At 44.0% G+C, this 21415-nt stretch overlaps 1 protein-coding gene across 5 annotated transcripts in view; it reads right to left on the reverse strand.

The window, feature by feature from the left end:
• The window catches only part of ppme1 (protein phosphatase methylesterase 1), a gene marked incomplete at its 3' end in the record, with an annotated part of 87294 nt that extends 70240 nt beyond the window's left edge, over positions 1–17054 (reverse strand). For 3 of the 5 annotated variants that reach the window (XM_084320908.1, XM_084320909.1, XM_084320910.1), the window contains exons 1-5: positions 14933–17054; positions 12223–12316; positions 10131–10223; positions 8727–8784; positions 6069–6120 (exon numbers count right to left, since the gene is read on the reverse strand). In XM_084320908.1, coding sequence (XP_084177034.1) covers positions 6069–6120; positions 8727–8784; positions 10131–10223; positions 12223–12316; positions 14933–15018 — 383 coding nt within the window. In that variant the 5' untranslated portion in view covers positions 15019–17054. Of the gene's footprint in view, positions 1–6068; positions 6121–6392; positions 6489–8726; positions 8785–10130; positions 10224–12222; positions 12317–14932 lie in introns of all 5 variants that reach the window. The other 2 variants (XM_084320906.1, XM_084320907.1) reach the window with 1 other exon arrangement.
• Between the last annotated feature and the right edge of the window lie 4361 nt (positions 17055–21415).

Raw genomic sequence — 21415 nt, forward strand, 5'->3', positions numbered from 1 at the left:
CTCTCTTGCTTTGGCTAACTGGGTACTTTGGACCTTTTAAAGACACACACACACATTAAACTAGCTGGGCATAAACAGTCAAGCTGTACAAAGATAAAATGATATCTCAACACAGATCTATAATGACATGATATTTTCTACGACACCCATCACTATCTAATTTATATTTTAACATGTTGGTTTCATAAACACATCTTGAGGGCCTTCTACAGAGGCACCACAGAGAGTATAGTATACTGACGGGATGCACCACCGCATGGTTTGGAAACGCCAACCAGAACGACCGCCGAGCACTGGAGAGAGTAGTGCGAATGGTCAAAAAGATCTGCGGATGCAAGCTACCCACCATAGACAGTGTATTGACCGAGCGGTGCGTCAGCAAGGCACACAGGATTCTGAAAGACCCAGCCACCCAAACCACACATTGTTTGAGCTCATGCCATCTGACAGATGGTACTGAAGTCTACTACAGACAGATACTCTAAGTCTAAATTATCACATGAGCATACACACAAAAGCACCTTAACACGAGTGCCAGCAATGAGATTTCTCGTTAGTTCATGCCGACCGTTGAGTGCCAACGACGATAGATCTCGTTTTTTTTTATTAGCGATTTCCATTCATATTTCATCAATCTAGCCTCACGTTACCACTGCAAACTCTCTCTGAGCTCCATTGGGAAAATACCGCCCCCTATCGTCTCTCCCTGTGGTACTGCACCCCTTTGGATTGGATTGAATGAAACGCATGGGGGAAAAAAATCCTGCTTCCACATTTTACTTCTCAGGCATGTAACTCGAGCCGATCGGATTCATTGTGGACCATCAGAACAGCGTGGAATCTGTGTTTCGACCACCCAGGGTTGGATCAATAAACGCGTCGATATTTGGAATGGCGATCAGGAATTGGAATAATCTTTTTGGAGAACATCTGAGGTAAGGAATCTATTTTACCAGTCTTTCTTAGGATAATCAGAGCTTTTTTCACAGAGATATCAACGTGGGCCCTGTGTGTGTATGCGTGTGTGTGTGTGCTGATCAGGAAATGGATAATCGATTTTTCAGCCCGCTTCTATAGCGTGCATAAGTACATATATACTATCGATAATCTAGCGTTTATTTGAAAACGATTCATAAATAGGCAGAAAAATTACAACGTTTTTTGTGTATTCCAGTATATTCCAGTAAAGGGCGATTATCACAGAATCTTTATATTTTCCTGAAACTTTCAAAAAACGAGTTTTTCAAAATGGTATAAAACGGAAATGAACCGATTAAAAAACAATCCGTTTCGACAATGTTGACTGCAAACAAGTCATTGATAAGCGACGGCTAGGCCTGTTGCAATAAGCAATAAATCAATTTATCGCGCAATAATGAAAATGAATGCAATGATTTTGACGGGCGCAATTAATTGCTATTTGCGTGTTTGTTTTAATGAGGCGGGAACCAGTACCTCTCCGTGTGGGGAGGCGGGCCGCTGACGTTACTACAGAGTACAGCACGGGAGCTCCTGTGAGCACTAGGGGTGGGACGATACATCGATCCAGATCGATACATCGATGTAATTATCAACGATCGAATCGGATCGATGCGATGTAATAAGATCGATTCATATCGATACTCTTATTTTGAAAATCCTGTGGCGAGTCGCATAACTGATTGTGTTAAATGGGCATATGATATCATCTCATATCGATCGCAGGCACCTGAATCTAATCGTATCGTATTGTATCGTGAGAGACTTTGTGATATCGGCAAATATCGTATCGTTGTCCAAAGAATCGATATCGTATCGTATCATGATGAAACTGGTGATTCCCACCCCTAGTGAGCACCATGCGTATGTTGGGCAGTAGCAACGCTACATAGCTTAACTACATTTCTCAGTAGCGTGATGGTAGCGTCGCTCCTTTTGAACCAAGTAGCGTTCTTTGTAGTGTAGCTATTTTTAGACCCAAGTAGTGATGTAGCGTTAACAAACGCTATACGCTACTGCCCGGAGAAACTGGACTGCTAAATAAAGATTAAAGATCTAGCGTTGATGCTATGACGCTTCCTCCTCATCGTTGATTGCCTGTAGTAGCTGCATCTAACGTTAGTAGCTAACGTTAAAACTAACCTAAAGTTAGTTGTTCACCAACAATCTCAACATTTGTTTTATCATTAGCTCAAAAACACAGAACTGGACGACACAAGTTGTCCGCTCATAGGTTCTGCTAGGATAATAACAACAATACTTCCGGTCGGTGGGTTTCAAAATAAAAGAGCAAAGTCTAAAACACCGGAAAAGACGTTTATTTTGTACAGCGTTTTCCTCCACGAGTACTCAAGTACATCATGTGATCAATCGATCTGTTTTTTTTTGCCCATCCCTATTTTATCCTGTGCTGAAAAGTCTCCATTCCAATAGAGATAGTATATATTTGTGTTTATTTGATTATTGTTGAGCTATATTTTAATCGAGAGTAACTGGTAGTGTAGCTTACTACATTTTCCAAGTAGCTTGCCCATCACATAATCCGCGAGCCACAGTAAACAAACGCGAGCCACAATTAGGGTGACCAGGTGTCCCGCTTTTGGTTGTATACTGCACAGCCATTTTACCTAATGTCCCACGTCCCTCTTTTCGAAGCAAAAAATAAAAACATGGGTCTAAAAGCCCCTTCCTACAGTAAACGTAGCAACCTGCTTCTTGTTTTATCATTGCTCTCACGGAGATAAAACTGGGAACGAGGTTACTCTGCTTCTGACGCTACCTCATATCTGATTGGTTAGGTAGTAATTTAGGATATTTAAAATGTCTTCCAATGTTAAATAAAGGTTTATTGCACTTTGAAACGGTTTCCTTGCATTATTATGCTATTATCATTATATTAGTAAAAAAAAAAAAGTTGATTGAAAACTTTTGGGAAATACATTTCTCAAAAAAATTATTTCTCTCAAAACCGCAATAATATCACTTATCGCAATAATTTCTGGGACAATTAATCGCCCAGCAAAATGTGTTATCGTGACAGGCCTAGCGACGGCCATATTATACACATAGCCATAATTTAAGATATCGTTTATGCGTTCGCAAATATGAGAGCTCTATCATTGAAGTGGGCGTTGGCATGCAACAGGGTTCCGGGGCACCGGACCCGCGGCACGGAAAGTGTTAAGTGACTTACACACCACACAAGCACACATATTTACTTATTACACGCACACACTGCTGCTACTTACACTGTAGAATAATGCATTTCTTATTTTTCCGCAGTTCTTTTTTACCTTAGCTGGGAAAAACAAGCATCTCACGTTTTTCTGAACGTATGTACATTTAAAATGACAATAAAGTGACAATAAAATAATCTCAATCTGAATAATTTGGATGAACATCCCAGGAGTAGAAGGGAAAAAGGGGGATTTTAAAGTAATTAACTCTTTCAGTGCCACGCCTGGTTTTCCATTTTACCGCTTGAATGCCACCATCCGCGCCAATGTTAACGTTAATATCGCCTAATCTATGTTTTAGATTATGGCTATGTGTCTAATCTGCCCATCGCATTATCAAAGACTATTTTCCAGACAGTGCTGTGAAGGCAGATTGTTTTTTTATCGCGTCGTTGCCGTTTCAGAGCAGTTAGAAAAGCCCCCGTTTTGATATAAAAAACAGCTCATTCTGGAGCATTCTATGAAAATCGTCTTTTAGTAGAATATTCCACAACGTTGATATTCGTCGGCCTTTTTATGAATCGTTTTCAAATAAACGCTAGATGATCAATATTATACGTGCACGCACGCACATTACGGCCGCGCGCGGATAATCACCTCGTTGATTTCCTCTCGGAGTTTTACATTGAAACCGAAAGAAGACATTTCACAAAACAGCTTATAACTTCATCAAACTTACTCTGATTATCCTACCACTGATAACATAGAGTCCTTACCTGACATCAGATGGTATCCAACTGGTATATTCCAATTCCTGATCACCATTCGAAAAAATCGATACGTGTATGGATCCAACGCGACACAGTGGATCTCCATGATCCGCGGGGATCTGAGGCTCCAGAATGAACTCTAGTAACCCCGGCTGGATCAGTGAACTGGAAAATGTGGAGTACCGGATTTTTTTCCCCATTCATTTTCATTGAGTCCATTCCAAAATCACTTATGTCATCTGGGAGACGACAGGGGGCGCTTTTTTCCACAGTGATCACTGGCGCAGCTCGGCAATACTCGGGTAGGCTCGGGTGATGCAATAATTTTTCAGATCGCAAAAAAATTATAATAATAATAATTCCGAGAAATCTCGTGAGTGGCTAGCAACCACCTATAAAAAAACACGAGAAATCTCGTGAGTGGCACTGAAAGAGTTAAGAAAGGCGGAAATTTCAATATTACCGAACATATTATACCACTGGCCAGTATGACTTACTACTACCTACTACTGCACTTTACTGTTACATTTGCACTGTTGTATGACGACAATACATTTTAATCTAATCTAATTACATCCATATTCAGCATCATATGCAATGTTTCCAATTCAAAAAGGACAACAGTGTTTTAATTAGTCACCAATTCAGATTGGACTGTACTATGGCATAGGAATAATATTCAGGAGTTATAAGTGGTTTCCCTTTACAAAGTTGAATTCTTCCAAATAACCACCCCCCTCATATGAATTAAGAATTCCCTTCCCTCAAAAGTCAGAGGGCTTTGAAAAGACTGCTATTCTCTTCCTACTGGAACACACAGTGAAAACGACTATTTGGGGATGCAGCAAGTCTAATTTCCGCCCACTCATATTAACTAGACCCTGCCTCTCGATGGGAGGTGAGGATGTGGCAGAAGGCGGCTTGCATGCTGATTTTCCCCCACAACAAAGTCATGGTTTTTATACCATGGATCAAGTACAGTCACAAAGTCTCGATGGCCAAGTATAAAATCGCCAGAATGTTCACCCGGATTCCACTGCGTGCAGGGCAGGGGAGTGGTGCAAACCCAAGTCTGTTTAACGTCGTCCCCGTACGGATACCGTCCCACGCGGGGGATATTATTCTATTATTATTGTATTTTTTGCACAATCAAGGCGGGCATGGCCACCTTCATTTCACTATATGTCTTGAAATACAGTGCATGGGTTCAGAGTCCGGAGTGCATTGCATTCACAGATCAGCATGAGTTGCCGGCGCTGTTTGAACCACGGTCTGGGCGGCTGAGTAGGAGGAGCTTGACTGTTTGAACCACTGTCTGAACGGCTGAGTAGGAGGAGCTTGACTGTTTGAACCACCGTCTGAGCGGCTGAGTAAGAGGAGCTTGACGACACTGTTTGAACCCCGGTCTGAGCGGCTGAGTAGGAGGAGCTTGACGACACTGTTTGAACCCCGGTCTGAGCGGCTGAGTAAGAGGAGCTTGACGACACTGTTTGAACCCCGGTCTGAGCGGCTGAGTAGGAGGAGCTTGACGACACTGTTTGAACCCCGGTCTGAGCGGCTGAGTAGGAGGAGCTTGACGACACTGTTTGAACCCCGGTCTGAGCGGCTGAGTAAGAGGAGCTTGACGACACTGTTTGAACCCCGGTCTGAGCGGCTGAGTAGGAGGAGCTTGACGACACTGTTTGAACCACGGTCTGAGCGGCTGAGTAGGAGGAGCTTGACGACACTGTTTGAACCACGGTCTGAGCGGCTGAGTAGGAGGAGCTTGGCGGCAACGTTTGCATCAGGCTCTCATAGGAAATTAATGTGATGCGTTTGGGGTTTGAGCGCGTCATCAATAGCTGCAGGAGAGCAAACAGCCATAGAGATAATCTAATTATTTGGAAACTAGCATCACATTTCTGTCTATACTTTTGCTACAATAAAATAAACAAAAAAAACACACATTCTGTAAAAGTTTCAGCCTTGTCACTCTTTCGGCTGAATGCCGAATGTGTTATTAATTGCTATTTTCGGCCGAATATTTTTGATGACAGATATTTTGATGCATCCCTAGCAATTACTAATAACAACATTAAGATAATGGAACCAGCTCATCCGAGTTAAATTCTGCATGCCAAGTACATGTGAACAGACAACTTACTTGGCCATTGTTTCCTCTGAGAGATCATCCACATTTTTTACTTTGCTGTCACCTGCAGTAGATGAGGGAAAGTAATTTCACTGTTACATCTATGGTAATGAATATACAGAGAATAATCTGATGGGTGACGCCTGTGGCGGCGTGTGTTGTAACAATATTCTGGAGGGAATAACACATTTGACTTTACTACAATGAATGGATTGATGGATGAATGGATACTTGAATGGATGAATGAATGAATGCGTGAGTGGATGAATGAATGGATGAGGAAGTCTGCCACCAATGTGTTTACATAAAAGCAGAGCAGGTGGGCATTCGGTCTACCAAATTCAGAGTTTTGGCTTGATGTCCAATGGTCTTGATGTCCAATGGAAGCTGGACATTGATGACCGTGTGGTGGTGGACCAGGTTTCATGGTGACTGGATGCAATGAGAGGTTATATAAGGTTATAGAACTACTGTATGTCTTCTCACCATTGCCATAGTGTGAGAATCTTGTAGTCATGAACGAGTCCAGATCAACTATCAATACAATGTAAATACAATGATTCCATGTACTATATGCCCACCAAAGATCTGTCAGTATGTACACAAAACAGGTACTACTCCATACAGGCTGGGAGAGACTAGATGCCCTGCTGTGGGGAACATACCCAGAATGCCTTGCGGTCCATTTGACTGTAGTTAGCAAAGCCAGGATGCCTGTTACTGTTCCGCAACTGTAAGTTACTTCCGGGGTAGGCCTGATTGGCCCCGACAGGCACGTGACAGGCGCGGCCACGCCCCGCGGCAGCCTCAGAACGCGCAACTTTCTCTGCCGCGCGGCACGCTCCGCGGCAGCATTATGTAGCAGTAATACGCCCTTTTTCACTATCCAGAAATAGCTCAATTGGCAGCGTTGCATTGGTGTGGATCCTACCGTCCGTTGCTGGCAAGTTCGATTCCCTTCAATTTTTTTTTTTCTTTTTTAACGTGCATTCGTTTGCCGTTAAGTTTAGGCATGTTAACTTTAAGCATTGTTTCGGAGTTGGTTAAGGTTAGGCATTGTTTCGGAGTTGGTTATGGTTAGAAAGGTTAAGTTTAGGCGCTGTTAAGGAGCTGGTTAAGGTTAGAATTTGTCTTAGAGAATGGCAATATTCTTTCGGAGTTGGTTATGCCTTATGGTTAAGGTTAGGCATGGTTAAGGTTAAGGTTAGGCATAGTTTCGGAGTTGCTTAAGGTTAAAGGGTTAAGTTTAGGCGCTGTTAAGGAGCTGGTTAAGGTTAGAGTTTGTCTTAGAGAATGGCAATATTCTTTCGGAGTTGGTTATGCCTTATGGTTAAGGTTAGGCATGGTTAAGGTTAAGGTTAAGGTTAGGCATAGTTTCGGAGTTGCTTAAGGTTAAAGGGTTAAGTTTAGGCGCTGTTAAGGAGCTGGTTAAGGTTAGAGTTTGTCTTAGAGAATGGCAATATTCTTTCGGAGTTGGTTATGCCTTATGGTTAAGGTTAGGCATGGTTAAGGTTAAGGTTATGGTTAGGCATAGTTTCGGAGTTGCTTAAGGTTAAAGGGTTAAGTTTAGGTGCTGTTAAGGAGCTGGTTAAGGTTAGAGTTTGTCTTAGAGAATGGCAATAGACAGCCTATTTCCGCGTTGCAGCGCGAGGCAATAGACAGCTCTGGCTGCCGCGGGGCGTGGCCGCGCCTGTCACGTGCCTGTCGGGGCCAATCAGGCCTACCCCGGAAGTAACTTACAGTTGCGGAACAGTAACAGGCAGCCAGGATACATAGCCGCTAACGTTACCACTCGGATCGGACTGTAGAATCAGCAGGTCAGGAGTAGAAGCCAAGCTATTAACGTGATTATGTTAGTTGGACAATGCTACAGTGACTTTATATAATTTTTAGGGCTGTCAGTTTATCGCGTTAATTAGATTAATTAATTACACAGCAAATTATCGCGTTATGAAAATTAACTCAATGTATTACAATTTTTTTTTTTTTTTTTATATATATATTTTTTTTATCATTCATTCCATAAGAACGTAGAATACACATTTACAGACTTCTTTTTAATATGGGCCATTTGCATGTTCTTGGTATCTGATTCTAGGGACATCTATGGATCTCAGGGAATGTATTCCCAGTGTCAGAAATACTGTGTCTGTTACTAGGCTTGAGTCAATTGTAATATCAATAATCCGGACACATGCTATTTGAATATGATTATAGAATATAGAATATCAGGCATAAAATGGTTATGCGATTAATTAGATAAATTTATTACAAATCCTGTAATTAATTAGATAAAAAAATGTAATCGCCTGACAGCACTAATAATTTTGTTTAATTTTACACAACATCAGGACCGAGTGGTAACGTTAGCGACTAGCATGCTATGTATCTTGGCTTTGCTAACTACAGTCAAATGGGTCTATTGTGGCTAGCAGTCTAGTAACTTTACAATCACAAAGAGGGTCTGTGACCGTAGTACGCATGAGTTAAAAGCCTCCCGACGGGTGCTTGGTCTTAGTTGGACCACAAGGCATTCTAGGTATGTTCCCACTAGGGCTTCTAGTCTCTCCCATACAGGCTAAAACTTTAACCAAGATGGATGAATGGATGGATGGAGGACAGCATAACACATTAGATGTACTTGATACTCTGACCACCTCTAGCACTTACCATGGGCTCGCAGGTCCATAGCCACAACCCTGCAGTTAATCCTGCTGCATATCACTGACTGCAAAAACATATGCATACATATTTTTGAAATTGAAATCATTAGCCTCCATCATTCAAAAATGTGCTTGAAAACATACAGCAGTCGTGTGTTGAGATAAAAAAAAGGGAATGACATTTTGAGATCAGGGGGCAGCGGGTATTGTGACCAAATGGTTGCCAGTTCAAATCCCCATACACAAAAACTACTGTTTAAGTGGCTTTGAGCAAGGCACTTCACCCCCTCGCTACTCCAGTAGAGCAGCTCAGTGGCAGACAGTAGGAGGCTGACATGATACTTGGCAGCTTGGAGGTGTGAATGTGAATAACGTATGAATGTGATTAGAGATGTAACAGTATGAAAGTTACACATCACGATTATAGTGACCAAAATAATTACAGTTATCAGTATTATCACAGTATTGTTAAAATGTCCTGAATTATTTTTTAAATCTTTGATCAAGTTTCCATCAGCACTCCAACACACCAAAATACACGTACACTTAGTCTAAAAAATCTTGGTATTGCCAACCATCAGGGAATTTGACCGTGGTTAATCATTAAAACCGGTAACTGTTTCATCACTAAATGTGATTTAATCCAGGGCGTTGCTCTCAGCGTCTCATCCCTGGGTAAATAAAGGCTAGAAAATAGGGATGCTCGATATTGGCTTTTTATACCGATATTGTCCAACTCTTCATTTCCGATACCAATATCAACCGATATCAACAGATACAGATATGTGCAGGGTTCCCCCCCCCCCCCCCCCCCAAAAACGGAATAATTTCAGGTAATTAACATTACATATCTCTTGTCGTGGAATTAACACAACATTATGCATACTTTTGACAATTAAAAAAAAAGATTTTTTAACATACCAATAATTTCCGATATCACATTTTAATGCCAATATCGGCCGATAATATCGGACATCCCTACTAGAAAACTCTTTATTCTTCTTCTTCTTATTATTATTATACCAGGGTTCCCACAGACATTGCGAAATTAAAGTCAAGGACTTTCAAGTACTTTTCCAAGCATAATCTTTTATTTAAAAATGATACAATTCACTTTTAAATGCATTTTCTTTTTCTTTTATTTTTTTATAAAATTGTTATGGCTTAAAACCTATTTGCGACAATTAATTACACTTTAGATCAAATAATTATATTTCTTGATTCAGAACTATTTAATCATGGATGAACAAAACTTTCAATGCAAATGGTTGATTTGAATTTCAATGACTTTTTAAGCACCTTGTTTAAAAAATTGGCTGTTTGCAAGGAATTCCAGGCCTTGAGTTTTTTTGGTAAAACATCAAGCACTTTAAGCACTTCAAGGACCTTGTGCGAACCCCGTTATACTCACAGTGAAAACTGCCCAAGAGAGAGCAGAGTGTCCTCCTCCATGGAGCAGCAGCAGTACAGGACCATGAGAACCACTGCAGTAAATTCTAAAAACGTGCCACGAAGTCAAGGAAATGAAAGCAAGCAAAAAATGTAGATGATAAATTCTGACATCAATGGACCTCATTCACTAACATTCTTGTAGTTTCCTCGTAAATAACCTTGTAAGAAGTTTGTAAGAGGAAACCTACAATAGTCCTCCTCTGGATACCTGAATGCGTTGAGCGGTGCTCGTAAATGGCCAAAATGATCACAGCTGAATGTAGAACATCACGCATTCTTAAACTGAAGGTGCGTTCTCGTACACCTGAATTTGCATACAGAAACGCCCCGCCAGCTCCTTATAGGGCATGCAAGGACCATGTGCAAACTGATTCAACAGCTCCTTATAATGGAAGGGAGAGGTTAAGCATTGCAACCCGGTTGTGCTGACCCCTGTGAAAATATTCAACAGGTAGTGCGAAAGCAATTTGCGACTGATCAAAATTAGATTAGATTAGAATCTAATCTGGTTTAGACCAGCGGTTCTCAAACTACGACAAAAAAATTATAATAATAATCAAGAGAAAAACCGACGAGCCCAACTCCGATCGAGTTTTCCACCTGGCAGCTATGTGTATTTGCCATGTCTCACCCCTTCATCAACAAAGGCAGACACACAGTATTCCAATATATCTCACTACATCCTGCGCATGTATAATCACGGAGGCACGTGGAAGTGCGGATTTTCCTTGCAGACAAAAACAACCAATTGGCAGAGAAATTTGCTGATAATGAATGGCTGGCACAGCTGGCATATCTAGCAGACATCTTTGACCGCCTCAATGCATTGAATCTTGGACTACAAGGTCGGGAGACAGACCTGTTTGGACTCAGCTAAAATGGAGAGCTGGATTAACGTTTGTCGCACTCCAGGATAATCAGCAGAGATTTTGGGGTATTTACTCTGCTTGGTGGCTTTTTGGAGCAACAGAATGTTAAAAAAATTACTTGAAGCCCATCATCTGTAGCCACATAGAAGGGCTTATTGAACAATTTCTGAACTATTTCAAGTATCTATATTAATAAAATAGAGTATTGAACCGTAACACTAGTAAAGACATTTATTTTGACATTCTGACTTTATTTTATTTTTATTTTTTTGTATTGATCTTTTTCCCCCTCCTTTTTCCTCCGATTTTCTCCCATCCCAATGTTATTTGTTATGCCAATTCCCAATCCCCTTCCTGGTCGCTGCGCACTTACCCCCCCACAGTCGGTCTGGGAGAGTGGAGGCTATCACGTGCTTCCTCCAACACACGTCTAGCCAATCAACCGCTTCTTTTCACCTGGCAGCGCGGACTCTCACTGAGAGCGTGTAACGTGTGGAAGGATCACACTACCGCCCTTAGATCCTATCCGCGCTTAGCAGGCGCCCCGACCGAACTGTAGGAGTCGCTGTTTACAACGACCCGGACCCACCCCGCTAGCTTCTCCCACCCTCTAATACTGCCAATTGTATTAGTGTGAACGGCCAGCCAAGCTGGTGACAACCCCGGGATTTAAGAACTTTCTAAATAAAAAAGTTAATTTATCAGACTGCTTGTATTAATTGATGAAAAAGTAGCCAAGTGCAGTAATAGATTATAAAATTGAGGATGTAATATATTACTGAGCTGCATCGAGATGCATCGTAGAATTGAATCGAAGACAGCTGAATCATAATCACATTGAATCGTGAGGCCAGTGAAGATTCACAGCTCTAGCGCACACCAGTCTGTCCGACTTATGACTGGCTTTCCGCACTCGTATATCCTGCTCTCAGCTACGAGCGAATCCCAGAGAAGGAACCGTTTGAGAATGCCAAAATCGGCCCGAAAGTAAGTGGAGTTACAATGAAATTTGCTTGTAACTTTTCTTGTAAGTCCGTTTGTGAATGAGGACCATTGTCTTTTCATACAAAATAATACTTTCAGGCTGCACGCAGCAATACGATTTCTAAAGCTTCAAAGTTGAATTTATTGTGGACAAACAGACTAGAAACAATAGAAACAAGACTAAAGCCAAAAGGATATGTCTTTGCCATTGTTATTTTCCACCTCAATGTCTTCCATTGTTTCAAAGTACTGACTCCAGGGCAGGGGCGAGAAGTCTTTCTTCCGTCCGGGTCTATAAGTCAGGGGGGGGAGACAAAAGATAGACAACTCAAACCACATACTGAACCCCTACTGCTGAATTATGGGTCTCACAGGCTGACTGAAGAAATACATTCAGATTATAGCATGTAATTCAAAATAAAATATTATGTTGAGTAGGGATGGGCATGAGTAATCGATTACTCGCCGTTTCAGCTGAACTCAAGTGGTTTTTGAAGGTGCTAGATTTTTTTTATTACCAACAGTGCTTGTTTGTTCCATTCAAACAGAAATATCACTCTGAAAACCTGAGAGGCGTGAGTTGTTGCAGTAAGACAACACTGATCAGCTGTAGAGCATGAGAGCATGCCGTTTGTTGTGTTGAAAGCTAGCTTAGCACTAAAACAGCGGTTCATGTTTTTGCATTTTCAAATTGTCACTTTGCATTGCGTTCATAGACTAGTATTGATACGGACATGCCATTCCACAAGCGAAGAGACCTGTTGCAGACAGAGTGAAGGTAATCTAAAAACAATTACTTCATGCGAGTAATGTTGAGGTAACATGACGTAAACTCATTATGTGTTTGTTTATTTAGGATCCCCATTAGCTTTTGCACTTGACAAAAGCTATTCTTCCTGGGGTCCGGCACTTACAACAATATTCAATGCATTACATCATTATCAACATCATTAACTCATTGACCGCCACGTTGGGAACAGGATATGACTATGTGCTGCCAATGCATTAAACCTATGGAGTCGCTCACCTTTTTTGCAGGGCTATAACTATTTAAATATTATAGCTATATATGGCCCATTTGACATTGAGTATCTATCGTTCAAGATGTGAAAAAGGGATATTTTTTCTATCCATACATTCCCGTTTTATACCGTGGTGAATATAAGTATGGATTTAGAGCGGTTTAGGGTAATGCATTAGTGAACTAGTGTCTAGTGTCTAGTGAACAGTGTCCTAGTGAACAGTTTCTAGAGAACAGTGTCCTGGTGAGCACTGCAGTGTCCTGGTGAGCAGTGTCTATTGAGCAGTGTCCTAGTGAACAGTGCCCTAGTGAACAGTGTCTAGTGAGCCGTGTCTATTGAGCAGTGCCCTAGTGAACAGTGTCTAGTGAGGAGTGTCTAGTGAAGAGTGTCTAGTGAAGAGTGTCTAGTGAGCCGTGTCTAGTGAACAGTGTCTAGTGAACAGTGTCCTAGTGAAGTGTCTAGTGAGCCGTGTCTAGTGAACAGTGTCTAGTGAAGAGTGTCTAGTGAACAGTGTAGTGAACAGTGTCTAGTGAGGAGTGTCTAGTGAAGAGTGTCTAGTGAAGAGTGTCTAGTGAGCCGTGTCTAGTGAACAGTGTCTAGTGAACAGTGTCCTAGTGAAGTGTCTAGTGAAGTGTCTAGTGAACAGTGTCTAGTGAAGAGTGTCTAGTGAACAGTGTCTAGTGAACCGTGTCTAGTGAACCGTGTCCTAGTGAAGAGCGTCTAGTGAACAGTGTCTAGTGAACAGTGTCTCTAGTGAACAGTGTCTAGTGAACAGTGTCCTAGTGAAGAGTGGCTAGTGAACAGTGTAGTGAACAGTGTCTAGTGAACAGTGTCCTAGTGAAGAGTGTCTAGTGAGCCGTGTCTAGTGAATAGTGTCTAGTGAACAGTGTCTAGTGAACAGTGTCCTAGTGAAGAGTGTCTAGTGAGCCGTGTCTAGTGAATAGTGTCTAGTGAACAGTGTCCTAGTGAACAGTGTCTAGTGGAGGAAATTTAGTTTGCATGCTTTGCTATCATTGATATTAGGTAAGCCAAAGGTGTGATTTTGAGAGGCCAGTGTCAACTTTTTGCTGGATCCAGAGGGCTTTTTCCATCAAACTGAAAATGTATCACGAATCAATAAAGAATCTGAACGATAAGCAGAATCGATAATGGCATTGGTATCAATAAAAGCTTATAAATTCTCATCCCTACAAGACCATATATTTCTTGCTTTCCAGAGAAGCTTGTTTCATAAGAGTGACTGGGAGCAATTGTAACAAGGGCAATGCCATTTTCATATTATTAGGCTACCTAAAAGGTATTATGTCATGATATATGGGATAGGCATGATATGGTACATTCGTGTGTTTTATATAGCTATAACACTATTTGAATGACCATATTAGTACATTTGTGTCTACAAAAGCAACAGCACATTTGACAGTTCTGGGGAAGTTGTGATGGAGACACACCCAGAAGCAGAGACGACACTCTTTTGGTTCCGGACAGAATTCCGTTCAGAATCAAGAAATCATCACATATCTCAATAGGTAAATATATAGAGAGAGAAATTCAGTTTTAAAATGTTTTTATATATATATATTAATCCCGTCTTTCTCACGTGATTGATCGTGAAATTTACTCCAGCCCTGCAACCAAATAGGCTCCACTAACAGCTACAGTAGCTAACAAACGTCAACACAACTAGCTAGTCAGCTAGCAGTAGCACCTTCTTAGCCCTCAGATGAGCCTCAGCAGGAATTTGTTGAGAATAAAGCATTGTTGTTGGATATCATTTAGATAACGAATGTCTTGATTTGCGAACGATGTAAGTTACATCATGAAACGCGTTAAGTGTCAAAGTTGTTAGCATGCTATTAACTCAGCTAGCATGCTAGCTAACTCACCCCATTCTCATTTTGGAACCCGACTGCAAACCACCTGCGATTGGAGGTCTGGAAGCTAACAGGTTTACATGAATCAGTTTCTCCATTCCGTTAACCGTGGGGGGCGTTCTTTCATGAACAATCAAATATGACCGTCCCCCTCTCTGGCAGCATATAGTCTTCTTCAATATCAGTAGTGAAGCTGTATTGTTTTCAGACGGGATACATTTCAGTAGCAAACAGCTAACATTGGCTGTAGGCTAACGTTATTAATTCTTCTTCCTGGCTTGTAGCAAGGATACTACAAAAGAAGGAAGGGTCGTTACGTCAGAACTCCAGCGCGCTATGCTCTGCTTGGTGCCAGATTTAGATTCGATTCAAATTTATTGTATTGTCATTATACACCACCACAAGTACAGTACAACGAAAATAGGTTTGGCATCCAACCAGTGTGCAAATGTAACAGAAAAGTGCAATAGAAATATACAATGTACAGCCTGGTGATTAAACTGGATATAAAATATATAAATTAGTACTACGGAGTAACAATGCTAATCAGATGTATGTGCAGTGTTTTAGTATAAATATGTACAATGATACATGTATACATTTAGTCATTTAGCTGCCGCTTTTTTCCAAAGCGACTTACAAGTTCTGTACAAGGAAGGGTAAAACTATTTCAGCTGAGTAACAATGTTCATCAAACAGTGTTGAAACTTGGGTGCTACAGTGTTGAGTCAAGTCAAGTGCATAGTAGTAAAGACATAATTATTAGTATAGTAGGTAGTAATATATGCAAGGAATATTATTTTGTGGAAAAGTGGATGATAGTAAAATACAGTATGTAGCAGCCTGAAGATATTGCTTATTATTCAGAGCTGCTGACTTGCCTTTTTGTCTCCCCTTTCTGCACAAAGACATTCTAATTAGTTTCATTGATATTCGCACGAACAATGACACAAGCGTCTCCTTCTTTCTATCACTGGAATATGGATTATAAACGACATTACTGGATCATATTCTACAATCCTTTTCCCTGTGGAGCTAGTAGGCGACCAGCAGGGGGCGGTAGCAGGCAGAGAGTGTCGGAGAGAGTTGGGAGGAGATATATGGAGGAGAGAGACGGAAGACGCTCTCTTCGGCTTTGGACTTGACCGTGAACGGTTGCAGCCACAACGGGCGTGTGCTTTGGAATAGCCCCGTTGAAGAAGTGAAACTGGAGAGCCCTGTGGAATAGTGACGGGTGATATGAAGTACTTGCTAGTTGATGCGATATCCTAGAAGTACCAGCGATAGTGTGTGAGCAAACGGTACAGAACAAGGTACTAACACTATCGAGTTATAGTAGTTACTGTGTGCGGTATAAGTAGCGTGCGGCTAATAACATATCTGAGTCCTTAGTAGTCGGGTTATAGCAGTTACTGTGCCGGTATAGAGTGCGAGCCAAGATACGTGCGGGGACCTACAAACAGTCTGCTCCGGCCGTCAGCAGCTGTCTTCACCGGCGTTCTGCATCAGCTCTGCACCGGCTGGGAGCAGCCAGCACGGGAGTCGTCCCGTCCAGCAGAGGTCGTCATCGCCCAGCACACACTCTCAGCCAGCACTGCCTCTCTGCTCCAGCCCCGCCTGCTAGTGTCCTCGCCGAGAGTGCTCGACGCCATCTTGCCTTCCGGACAACAGTGGCGCGGCGAGGCGGCCATTTTGGATGAGTATAAACAAGCGCCTATGCTCCGGAGCCTTACACCATACACAGTGTGGTGCAGGCCGCGGGCGAAGTCAGCGTTGCTATTACAGTGTATAAGGGGAACCCCAAACTATATATGCCGGCATTAGAATAGGGCTTTTTGCAAGGTATTAGTGGGCCCACACTTTTGTTTTCTTTCCTTTCCTTTGAGCGTGATAACATGTGTGTTTAATAATATTTTCCCATCCGATTAACCCTTTCCCTGTGGGGAAGTTACAGACCTGGTGCATTATAATTAAAGCCTTTTGAGGTATTATTCTGGCCGTATAATTAAAGCCTTTTGAGGTATTATACAGGGTGAAGACCCAGACGTGGGTGATGAGTCAAACACAGTGAAGTATATTATCCCTGATATTAACCCAGAGGTGGGTGTATAATATACGTGTTCAGGCGGTATTGAGTTACACACAGGAGCTATAGTAGGACTTCAGTCCATTCGACCACTCCTATTAAATAATTGTAACTGAACAGTACAATTAATATAAAGACTTCCATGGGGTTCTGTGTGCGTGTCCATTCCTGTGCCCAGCATTAACTCTTTTGGTGTGGGTAACGTATATATGATTAACCCCTTCCTACCCAACTCTCCCCTTTTCATTATAAGGTTTCTAGTGGTCATCAAGGGAGGGTACTGCTTGCGGGAGGAACGAATCCATTTATGCACATCAGTCACTAGGTGTGGGAGGGTTAACGGAGGTAAACAGAGAAGTGAGAGCAAGTGGGGAAGTACTGCTGACCGCTCCGGAGAGGCGGGGAAGACCAGAGTACCAAACCAGGTTGGTAAATCCCGGGCCCCATTCACTCCCACTACCGGGTCCCAGTTTGACGCTTCAGGCCCAAAGACGAGGGTGCAGTCAGACGGAGCTCTACTGTGTCCAGCTACCTGGTGACTGCCAGCAACCGTTCCCACTAAGCAGGGATAATCCACCCTGCTACAAGTAGGTTCGTTTTTATAATTATAATTATAATAAAACATTCTCTCCATTTCAAATATTGAAGAAGTGTGTTTTTAACTGGTGGGAAGTGTATAAAGACACTGGTAAGTCATACTGGCCAGTGGTATAACTAGTAGGTAAGGCTAAGGGATATGTACAGTTACATTTCGTTCTTGCTCCCGTTCTGCTCTATGGAACATGGGAATTAACCTCATGACCTATTTATCACTGAAAACTTTCGCTACATGCACCCATCATTTGCCCGGCCACGCCCATTTCCGCTTATGGATATAAGCGACGGCCGTGACCGTGCCTCGTCCTTCCCGCATATTTTCATTCGGAAGGTTTCGCTACAAGCGCACATTAGACAGTTGTAAATTTAGCTAATCGTTTTCTTGTAGCTGTTTCTTCGAGATGGCATCACCACCAAGACTCGAGAAGCCCCTGGGGCTCCACCAGCACTTCTCCTCCCAACCTCCGCCCTTCCCCCCAGTGGCAAATGGCGCAGAGTGTAGTGCCCCCCTCAGACGTGGATCTAGGGTTGGTGGCTAGCTCCATGCTGTGGTTTTTCTGTGCGATGACGCGTGCATATGGCCATATGCTCGCATATGGGTTCGCTTGGGAAAACAACACACGGCTGGAGGCACTACGTGAGGTTGGTTGGGGGAGGGATATAAACCGCTCATTGGATGTGTTATATCAATTTGGTGATGTTCTGACTGTGCGTGTGACGAGGAGGTGGTGCAAAACAAGCGTTCCCGCCAGCGTCGAGCGGGCATTGGAGGTGACGGGCGAGGGGTTGGACCTTGACTGTGTCTCCCCTCCCTCTACCCCTCTTCCCCGCTCTCCTGTTTTTCACCTAACCCCCTACCCCCCCCCCCCCCCCCCCCCAAATGCTAAGTTTTAAATAAAAATCCCTCTGAGTGCGAGTTTTTGTTGGAACAAACGTGTGATCTTTTCACTGTGTATTTTGTGTGTGCCTGAACAAGTGTAGACCCTGAATTCACGATTGGTGACTTGCTATGGTGTGTGTTGGATTTTCAAAGCAATGTACATCAGCACATGGCTAGGGGCACTGCTCCCCTTTCGCCTCGTATATGTCTTCACTCTACGTGGTAAGGTGAAATATGGCGGGCGGCAAGTTGGGGGATATAAACCATTCCGTTGGGTGTGTTATATCCATTGGTGAAATTCTGACGGTGCATGTGGTGAGCAGGTAGCGTAAAACGAGTGCTCCCATCACTAGAGTTCCCCTGTACGCTCAGCGTGGTGACGCACGTACGTGGGATTCCGCTCTGTCAGGTTGGGGCTGACGCCCTCTGCATCCGTAGCGTCGAGCAGGCAATGGCATTTCCTGCTCGTACACAATGCGAAATTAAGAGCTCTGTTCCCCCTCTGCCGTTGGGCTGCGTTACTGTTCCTGTGGGGAAGCGTAGGCAGCCCGACATGTCACTTCTCGTGACAGAGGCTGATACCCAGGTAGTTTTTTGGTTGAAACAAACATGCAGCAATGTCACTCAAATATGTTTGAACGTGCACCTGAAACGGGATATAACGAGGGTTATTCTGTAACCCTAGTTATGAGTTCATGTCAAGTAGGCAATTGTCTATCTTGTGAAATTAAGCCGTGAGGCGTATGTTTTTTTCCTTTGGTGGGCATCGCGGGGCTAGCACTGCTTGTGCCAGTTATGTCAGATCCCTCCTCTGGGAGGTTATGACATTTGTCAATTATTATTGTGGCATTATGAACGCGGGGAGCCTCCTCAGAGAGTTTCAGAGAGTTTCAGAGTCTCCCCCTCAGTGAGGAAGCCTCCTCCTCAGAGTGTGTTAAAGCCCCGGGGACCCCCATGTGATGGGGCGTGTTGGGTGTGGGACCGAGCCTACACCGTCTGTGGGCCCCCTTCCCTCCATCCCCTGCCATAACGACGTCACTGGGCTCGAGTTCTCTTATTGGCCCGAGGGGTATGCCTGTGAGTTGGGGTCTGCATGGCGGATCCCAACTTGCGTTGGCGAATGAGAGGTCTCTACGGGATAAACCTGGCGTCTTCCCCTCTCGTGAGAGCGGAATTTGTGACAAATGTTTTTTTTTCCAGGCTCTGTATATAAACCCTGTGTCGGTGTCCTTGCGAGGACCGGTCTTCCCCCGGTTTACCCAAATAGGGGGGAGAGACGATGAGTTGGGGGCTCTTTCTTATTAGAATTCGCCACCCACCGTTCTCGGGTTTTACGAGCCTAAACGCTGTTCGATATCAGCGCCTGGCTCCAGGCTTGTTCTCAAGTGTTTATTTGAAACAGATTCTTTATGGACCGGTGCACCCTGGTCTGTCCGAACGGCATAACGGCGTTTATGCGGTCGACCGGGAAAAAGTTTACCTCTGCCGAGTGCCAGGACACTGCCAGCTCGAGGGCTCACATGCATTTCTGGGGGGAAATGGCGGGGCAGATCAAGCGTCGACAAGGGATTTTCACGCCCGTTAGGTGGGCCACCGTGAGCTGTGCGTTCGCATATACAGACCGTCTCGGTGGCGCCTCCTGTGGTGTTTTGATCGAAACGTGTACCTATCCCCCTCTCCTTTGAAGAGGTACGGCAGCGTTGAAGGACACAGGACTCATCCTGGTCATGCCGGACCGGATCAGTTCAACCCGGTGTCCACCGGGTCACAGGCGAGCATTGCTTGTACGATATATTCTGTTAACCCAAAGGGCCCTGTGCTTTTCCGGGGGGAAAATGCCAGAGCAGACCAGACGCCACAGGGGCTCCTCCCCTCCCTCCCCGGGGGGGGGGGGCATCGGGGTGCTGTTTGTTAGCAGTCAGCCCCTCTAAGCGTTCCTGTGTAGTTCCCGGTCCTCCAGGCGCAGGCGAGCCTTGCTCTTGTTACCTGTCGGCCTGGGTTAACCCATTTTAGACCTGAAACACCTTAATGCGTTATACAGCCTGTATACATGCAGATGTGTTTCCCAGATTCAATGAGTTAAGGGAGCAACCTTTCTGTTTTTGGGGTGGTTTTCTCCCCGGTATGCCGGTAGCGGAGTCAACTCTCTGGCAGAGTCCGGGTTTGGCCCGACCCCACGAGAGTATGCCCCCGCATGTTTTATGACGTCTGCCAATTGTGTCAAACTCTTTCTCTGAACCCCGACCCCGCAGGATTAATGGACTGGCGGGGTCAGGGTTCGTGGCAGGGTCGGGACCCCGACCCCGCGAGATTATGACCCTGCGAGATTGTGACATTGTGCACAGCATGCCGAACACCCTCCCCTTCCCCCCCGCTCGGCGGGTGGGCCGTCAGGGTACTGTTTTTACAGTCAGCCCCTCTAGGCGCTCCTGTGTAGTTTTGCTCTAGTTACCTGTCGGCCTGGGTTAAGGGATCAACCTCTTCTTTTGGAGTGGTTGTCTCCCCGGTATGCCAGCTGACCCCACGGGATTATGGGGGAGAGCCTCCTCGGAGAGCTTCGGAGCCTCTTCCTCAGGGAGTTTCAGAGCCTCCTCAGGGAGTTTTTGGAGCCTCCCCCTCGGGGAGAGAGCCTCCTCGGGGAGATTTTCAGAGCCTCCTCCTCAGAGAGTTTTCAGAGCCTCCTCCCCGGAGAGAGAGCCTCCTTACAGAGCCTCCTCCTCCAGGGGTTTTCGGAGCCTCTTCCTCAGGGGCTCCTCGCAGCGTGCCAGGCGGAGAAGGGCCTTCACCTGTTGTGTCCTGTCTGATGTGCTGGCGGTGAAAAGGGTGGTGTCACGAGTAAACACCTGGGCCCTCATTTATCAATGTGGCGTACGCACAGATATGTGCGTAACCCGTGCGTACGATCATTTCTAAGCAAAGTGTGGGATTTATC

This window comes from Notolepis coatsorum (assembly GCF_963971535.1).
Source record: "Notolepis coatsorum genome assembly, chromosome: 8".
NCBI lineage: Eukaryota > Metazoa > Chordata > Actinopteri > Aulopiformes > Paralepididae > Notolepis > Notolepis coatsorum.